Below are 7,988 nucleotides of genomic sequence, written 5' to 3' on the forward strand. Positions count from 1 at the left end.
AATGCGTTTGAGACGATACACGGTTACCACTTAATAGCTGGTGGGTTGTGACTAATGAAAAAACATCGTCCTCATGTTTCAAAGTGAGAGACGACATTCAGATTGTGTTTCTTTGAGCTCTCTTCTACTGCTTAGTACTAGATGGCTCATGAAACCATCTACAATAATAAAAAATGATTTAACACTGGAAAAGTATATTTCAAACTATAAAAATGTTTTTAAATGCGTTGTCATGAAATACACATCACGAACTCTGGTATTTCTTGTTCATTTCTTTCTTGAGGAGTGACAGACGCATTAAACAAAGATCGCGCCAATTACGACGATCTTGAAGTTTTTCAATCGGTACTAACTTCTCCAATTGTTCGCACACCGAGTTTCTGCTTTTATTTGTCGTCATACGCGGAGCCGGTCCCATTTCATTGCTGACACGATAAATTGTCTCTCCGTATCTATTGTGAATAAAAAAAAAATTAAGCACAGCGTGTACTGAAACACATATTGAAGCCAAAAACCAATAACTAATTAACAACTAGTCCAAGGAAAACGAAAAAAAAGAAGTTCATTTACTAAGCTGAGTGTAAATACTAATTGTTATATTGAGCAAAAGCATGTTACTTAAGCTACTATACTTATCAAGAAAATAGCTCGCATTCGCCTCTCCCGTTTTTTTGAAAACGTAAGGCCCGTAAAACGGACCACTAAATACACACAACTTACCTATCAATATAACTTTGCATGCCTTCAGCATTCAAATGGGCTGTTTCTAGAGCACCCAAAAATGCATATCTCATTCCAAGTCCTTCCGACATAACTTTATCAATATCCGCTACATCAACAACTTTGTCGTCAACGAGACGCCAAACTTCATCAAGGATTGCGTATCTGAATCAGAAAAACTATTACAGTCTTATAATAATTTTTTTTCCCTCTACGTAAGCTATTGACCTCGAGGGGGTATACTAGCTTCACCGAACATATATTCTAAAATACGCACTCCGATTAGAAACGCCCTCGTCCTAAATCATTCTTAAATTTGAGAGATTTTGTAAAGATTATTAAATATGCCAGAAAAGTAATGCTCAACGTTCACATTGCTTCGAAGCCACAAAAACGTAAGAAGCCATACACTCCAAGCTCTACAAGATACACAATATACACACTTCTAATAAACGCTACAGAAAGCTTAAATAATTTTAGGTATCAAGCCAAATTTAGGTATCAGAGCATCCATCTAGATTAAGTGTCGTTTGACAAGTCACAGTAAACCTTCTCATACGGATTAAAAATAATAACCATGGCGCACTAGCCCTAAGCCAATGTAAGCACTGCAACGGTATTGTGTGGCACCTCCTAAGCAGGGAAAGTCCACAGGAAATGAATAAAAAAACTAGTAAACTAAATTGAATTAGAACAGAGCTGTCCATCAATCAAATGATGATAATAATCCTTCTAAATTTTACAAATAAAATACAAAAAATACTCACTGAATTCGATTCAAAACAAATCCGTCTATTTCCCTGGTCAAAGAAACTGGCTGCTGTCCGATCTCTTCCATAATTTCCCTGGTTTTCTTAGCAACTTCAGGCTTAGTCCAGGGTGCTGGGACAATTTCAACAAGGGGTACGTAATAAGGTGGATTCACCGGATGAGAAACAATGACCTGAAATTATTTGAGTTTTTTTTTAGTGCCTCGATGGGTTGACAACCTCATGGCCCGCTTGTGTTAAGTGGATACAGGAACCCATAGACTTCAACAACTTATATACTGCAAGGGGGTGGGGGATGGGGTAATATAATAAATGATAATTCGTAAATAAAAAGGGGAAAAAGGAACACTAATAGTCTAAATACCGGGCGCGGGCAGATTTTTAACATCAAATGGTGACATAGATATTATTATTATATTTTTTTTTTATTGCTTCGATGGATGCATGAGCTCACGACCCACCTGGTGTTAAGTGGTTTGGAGCCCATAGACATCTACAACGTGAATGCCGCAACTGACCTTGAGACATGAGTTCTAAGTCTCAGCTTTTACAGTATAACGGCTGCCCCGCCCTTAAGGCCAACATGTATTACTGCTTCACAGTAAAAATAGACAGGATCGTGGTATCTTGCGGTGCTTTACCCATGCGGGCTGTCAAGTAACCTTACGACCAATAGTAAAATAATGTATCTATTAGTCCATAAATTCACTGTCAGCTATCATGATTGTTGTTCGCTAGAAGACATCTTTATGGAATGTAATCGTGTTGAATCCATACAAATTTGCCTGTTACATTATTAAAATCTTTTAAGTAATGATAGTAAATTTTGTAAACTAATCAAAATCAAGTTATTTGAAATCGTCATGACTTTACTATTGAATTTCACGACTACGTCACTATACATAAACAGTTTTATTAAACAATATTTAAAATCTAAAGGCGACGAGCTTCACCTGAGACTTATGTTTCAATCCTTCAGAGAATAATGATGGCAAAGTAGTACTTGTTGAACTTGATAATATCGTGTTATCGTCAACTACGCTGTCGAGATTCTGGAACACCTTTTTTTTAAGGTCAAGATTCTCTGGAACACATTCCTGAACAAATATAGCTCCTTTAACTGCGGTTTCCAGATCCGTAGACCCTGGAATTAATCGAAGATTTAAACAAAAATTAAGGTTTCTTTGTTAATTTCAATATTTTCTAATATGGAGTTCAGTTTCTCAAGAACATACTTCATACACAAACTATAGGCTTACAAACAAGCCTATAGTTTGTGTATGAAGTATGTTCTTACAAAACAGTAAAAACAGCTAAATACATCGATCAGAAGTATTTGTGTTAACGTTTTAGAGCAGAAATCCTTAAGCTATTTTGTGGTTGTTTGCAACGAGTTTTGGCGATGACGATCTTCCTATTGATGATACAATATGATACATATAAAGACCCACAGAGTACCGTGGTATGTGAGGAATGTAGATGTTTAAGACGATTTAGAATTAGAACCTATAAGTAATATCTGAAGACAGCGTCAGAACGCTTCATAAAGAAAGCGGCGCGACACAATAGCCTTCTTAACGTGCCGCATCAAATTACACACCTGACCCAGACTACTAGGCCGACCGGTCTAGTCTCAGTGCTCTTACGTATTTCAAGCATCTGCACCATTTGACACTATTGCTATTGCAAATATTCTTTATCATTCCACGCTGCTCATATTTATTTGAATGACTTTGTCACACCTTCAGAATATAACGGTTGTCAGTTAGAGGTACAATGCAGCCTTATTAACAAGCCTGATCTTGGAAGCTATAAGCTAAAGATCAACTATAATTACCATTTGCAATCATAGGATCATTCATAACAGCTTGCTAGCTGATCAGACTATTATCATTCTTGTGCTGGGTTCTGCAACCAAGTCCGCACGGCTTAATACCATCATTTTTCAGTAGCTGAGTAATCATACGTTCCGATTTCGGGTAGAAGTAGTTATGAGGTAATTAAAATCTACCTCTTGTTTTAGGGTAAGGAGTGGCATTCAAAACATGCTGCCTATAATTTATTAAAGTTATATTAAGGCATTGAGCTGTGGATATGCTTAAAAATTCTTAGTATTTAATTCCAAGATTCTTTACTTTATTCAACTATTCATAACTAACTTCAAATAAAAAGAAGGAAGTTTAAAAACAACCATTCATATTGTATAATATGTACATACATACATCGCGCAAACAATTTATCTATTATAGATAACGAACGAATAAAGAACTAATTTACATTGCGATTCACACTCAGTATTGTAATTTTAAGAGGTTCCTTTATCTGATTCTGGATGCGATGCCTTGAGAACTGTGGAGTGGTGTCGGACTGCACCAAATGGTTGAAATACAATTCCTGTTGAGACAGATCCTAAGCAAGGAAAGAGAGCAACGTTATTCCAGACCATTAATCCTTCGTTTAACCGTTTTGTTTAGATTCTTAGTATTTAGAAAATTTATTCAATGCCGTGTTCAATGTAAGTATAACTCTTAGGCATTGTTCCATAACTATTACAATGTTTTTCCTGTGAAATTTTCAACATTCTTCATATTTTAAAAACAAATATGTATTAACAAAAAATTTAAAGCTGAACTTTATTATTTAAGCTTAGGTAAGTAATTGTATTTTAAATTTATAATTAAACTAATTTTTACTATGTAATCTCGCCTATTTTATTTGCGAATTTTTTAACACTTGACAATTTCATTTTCACCGACTTTAAGGTGTTAGGTATTCGTCGACATTTGAATATTGGTTCAACAACCTTTGCCCATAAAAAGAACTAATACCAAGTTACCCTAGTTAAATATACATTACTTGAAAAAAGCACCCTGTTCCTTTCCTTACTTACATTTACTTTGCTATCAAACCTGTTTTTTTTTTTTATGCCAAGGTAAAAAGTTTCTTAACTCACTCACTGGTCCATACATTAATTGTACTATAACAACGTTACGATGCCAGCTTTGGCTATGCGTATATGTTGTTATTATGCATGTGCATGGTAGATGAGAAATTCAATTCTGTAGGATAAGAAGAAGTGGTCCTAATTTAGCTTGCAACATTTGGCCTAAAAACACACGACCAAAAATCACAAATTAAATAAAACCTATTGAAATTCGTTCCGGATAGGATTTCCATAAAATGCGCTCTTAAGGGAAGCCTAAATTGCAAAACGAGTACCTATAACCATATTTAAAGTCTATCGGATGGATAGTTTCGATCTTTTCTCGAGTGAGTGGTATTTCGTTTTTATACATAAATCTATATTTTCATAATTAACTGTGTGTATTATTTTTCGCGTCTCAATTGTATATAATCGATAACCACTAAAATCGGGTAAATCGTGACCAAATCTTACTAAGATAATACATAATTAGTTTACAGCTGTCGTGACACTAATAAAACGAAAACATTCGATATTATCAACGACAGTTAACAATTGTTATCTTAATGGTAACATGGAAGCAAATAACAAAACACTGATATCGAAACTTGTCCGTTATAGTAAAAAAATATAAACGAAATTATGTGCACTGTATTAACAGTGGCAGGCAGTTGTTAAACATTAAACAAAGTAGCTAAAAGTCAAGGTGTACGAAAGAAACCTTGAAGTATATCGTATAGGTATTGAATTCGATTAGGTATTGATTATTGTAATTGCAGTCGATTCAATAAGACAAAAAATATATCAAAGAAATCAGTCATGGTCGAAGAGTGAAATGGGAAAGTACATCATCCTTTCCCGAAAGCAAACGTTTCAATTTAGATCAATATAGTAGTGTATTTTTTATTTACGGAGTGAAAAAAATTATAATTGACGGATAAAGTAATTTTGAATTTAAAAACCGGTTGACCTCTTTCATCGAAAACTAGTTTTCATTCAAAGGAAATACCTAATTTCTCAAGACACGTAGGTATGATGCAATGCACATAAACCAAGTCTTAACAGCGTAGGTATACATATACTGAAATAATTTTCAGACTTTTATTAAGAAGGAAGCACAGGCTCAACCAGGAGGGGCGGAATTTACTAGCAGGTGTCCGAGCGCCTCCGAAGAAGACGTAACAGCTCAAGAGCGTCTGCTTCACGAATACATCTACTACCGGATCGGAATCGCGACCCGCTGAGAAGATCCGTCGAGAAACTCGGGGGGCTGTATTTATTTCTAGGGTTTTTGAAGGCACTCACCTTTTATACATTGAAATTGTTCGCTAGCTTTGAGCTCGCCTCGTAACAGACCATCGTTTTCAAGGGTATGCAATTGGTATTTGATGTCCTCAATGGCATCGGTAATCTGTTTTGCGACTACATCATATACAGTAACCTGATAACCAACTGAGGCAAACAACATCGCCCATGATCTCCCGATTAAACCACTGAAAATCAAAAAACAGTATTATATTAAATTTAAACTCCATTGAATTCCATACTTGATAATGTCGCGCTGTAGTACTTTAGTTTTTAAATTTCAATAAAATTTCTTTTAGTACTCTACAGGTCGAGTACAGTAATGTACTTAAATATATAATAAGATGATTATTAAACCACACAAAACTAAAATACATTATACATATAGATGAACCGCTACTAAAAACTCAAACATTATTGTCACTCTCCCCAGTTTACTAAAAGCTTCAAACTAATGCAGTTTGGCGTTTTTTTTTACTCTAACGTCTTTTGATATTTTTCCATCTCGCGTCACAAGTACCTACATGTTGCTAAATTATTTTATGCATTTCATCTGATAACTGGCAACAATATTTTTTAAACAATAGTTGGATTCTTTCAATTTGTTTTATCTATCAAAATGTTTATTCTGAACTAATGACCTCTCGTTAAAAGATACGAATTTATGTTGTTGGTTATCATCATCGAAAGTTTGATTGACCTCTCGTAATAATATAATACTACAAAATCGGAATTATTTAATTCTGTGATGGCAACAAAATAAAATATTGGTTCCACCAATAGGTACGTGAGGACTAGCCGTAACTTGCGTATATACTTATGTATATTTCAATGTACAGGTGTGTTATATTTACCTATAAGTATGCATAGCACTTTACCGAAATCTCCATAACAATAAGAACAATATGATTTATTGTAAAATTACAATATTTAACAAGGCGTTGACATGCTTCGAAAGTAACTCGGACTAAAAAAACTTAAAAATATAAAATGAAAAATACCATGTCGAATCATTCTTAGAATGAATCTTAGTACTGAAGTAGTTGGTATGAAATTTAAGGTCAATTTTTACAAGTAAATAATTACGGGATTAAATAATAATTGACTTTGATTGACTCAGTGGTGTAGTGTTTAGCACCCCTCAAGATTGTGGGTTCGATTCCCACACCAGGCAAACATTGGTGTGATGAACAGGTTTGCTTACTCTTTGCCTGAGTGATTATTGTCTATTTAATATATGTATATGTTCTTTCTCTGTTGCAATACATACTTAAAAAAGTTTAATATATTTTCTTTATATTTTTAAAATATTTATAGTATTGTTTTCATAACAATAGGTTACTATTTACATATTTTCATAACAATAGGTCACTGAACTCGCCTAAGCCTACACTATGGCTGAAAATTGATACTGTGTTTAAACAGTTAATTATAGATGTACGTATGGTTTTTTTTTTCTGTGCGTCCTGGGAATATTACACCAAATACGAGTTTCGATTTATGGTGATATCGTCGTCCTCACCCTGTAGTTTAAGCAAACCTTTCAAAATTCATCCACTTGGTATTAATAACATTATTAAACTATAAATATATTTAATCTGTTAATAAATATAGTCCATCTTATTCCTTTAGATGGGTGAATGATCTGCCGGGTCATCTTGTATAAGGTAGTTACTGTAAACCATACGCGTCACAATTTGAATATTACCTAACCTTTAGACGTACTAGAGATTGAAGTCTCAATTGCATTCTATATATACCTAACGGGTACGAATTATCATAGAAAACATTATACCTGCCTGCGAGATTTACAGCCAGCTATAGTTGTATCGTTCGATATAAACAAGCATGCTTCTTTCCCTTTAGCCTACCGACGCGACGCTTCTTCTCCGAATTATATGAGTGTGACATACGAGCAAACGGACCAGATGAAATATTAAGGGTTCTGTTTTCTATCCACAGAATCTTAATACAAATGTTAACGTGAAAAAAAGTAATATGTGACGTGATATGTGACGGCTAAATAGACCTGAAGCTGTGAAGTTTACCCAACTGGATATTTCCAATTTTGAATTACGAAACTTAAATTTTCCTCACCTTCCAACGATCCCGATCTTTTCCGACTTGAATTTAGATGCCATGATTACTGTAGATGCGACCGTACCGCACGACAAACCTCTCGTGAATGAAGCCCACTTCACGCCAGATATGAAGCAAAATATTATGAACGCGACAAACTAGTTATCGCTAACGATACAAGGCTGCCTTCT

At 34.6% G+C, this 7,988-nt stretch overlaps 1 protein-coding gene and 1 non-coding gene across 2 annotated transcripts; both read right to left on the minus strand.

Moving 5' to 3' along the window:
• Positions 1-177: 177 nt before the first annotated feature.
• Positions 178-7,988, minus strand: LOC101740023 (lambda-crystallin). Its single transcript, XM_004931884.4, has 6 exons — positions 7,816-7,988; positions 5,719-5,906; positions 2,444-2,634; positions 1,488-1,663; positions 721-885; positions 178-452 (listed from the first exon to the last, which is right to left on the minus strand). The coding sequence occupies exons 1-6, from the start codon at positions 7,857-7,859 to the stop codon at positions 245-247; spliced, it is 972 nt and encodes a 323-aa protein (XP_004931941.1). The 5' UTR covers positions 7,860-7,988; the 3' UTR covers positions 178-244.
• Positions 4,434-4,550, minus strand: Mir3371 (microRNA mir-3371). Its single transcript, NR_107650.1, has one exon. It is a non-coding gene; the product is annotated as a microRNA mir-3371 (primary transcript).

This window comes from Bombyx mori, chromosome 22, assembly GCF_030269925.1.
Source record: "Bombyx mori chromosome 22, ASM3026992v2".
Taxonomy (NCBI): Eukaryota; Metazoa; Arthropoda; class Insecta; order Lepidoptera; family Bombycidae; genus Bombyx; species Bombyx mori.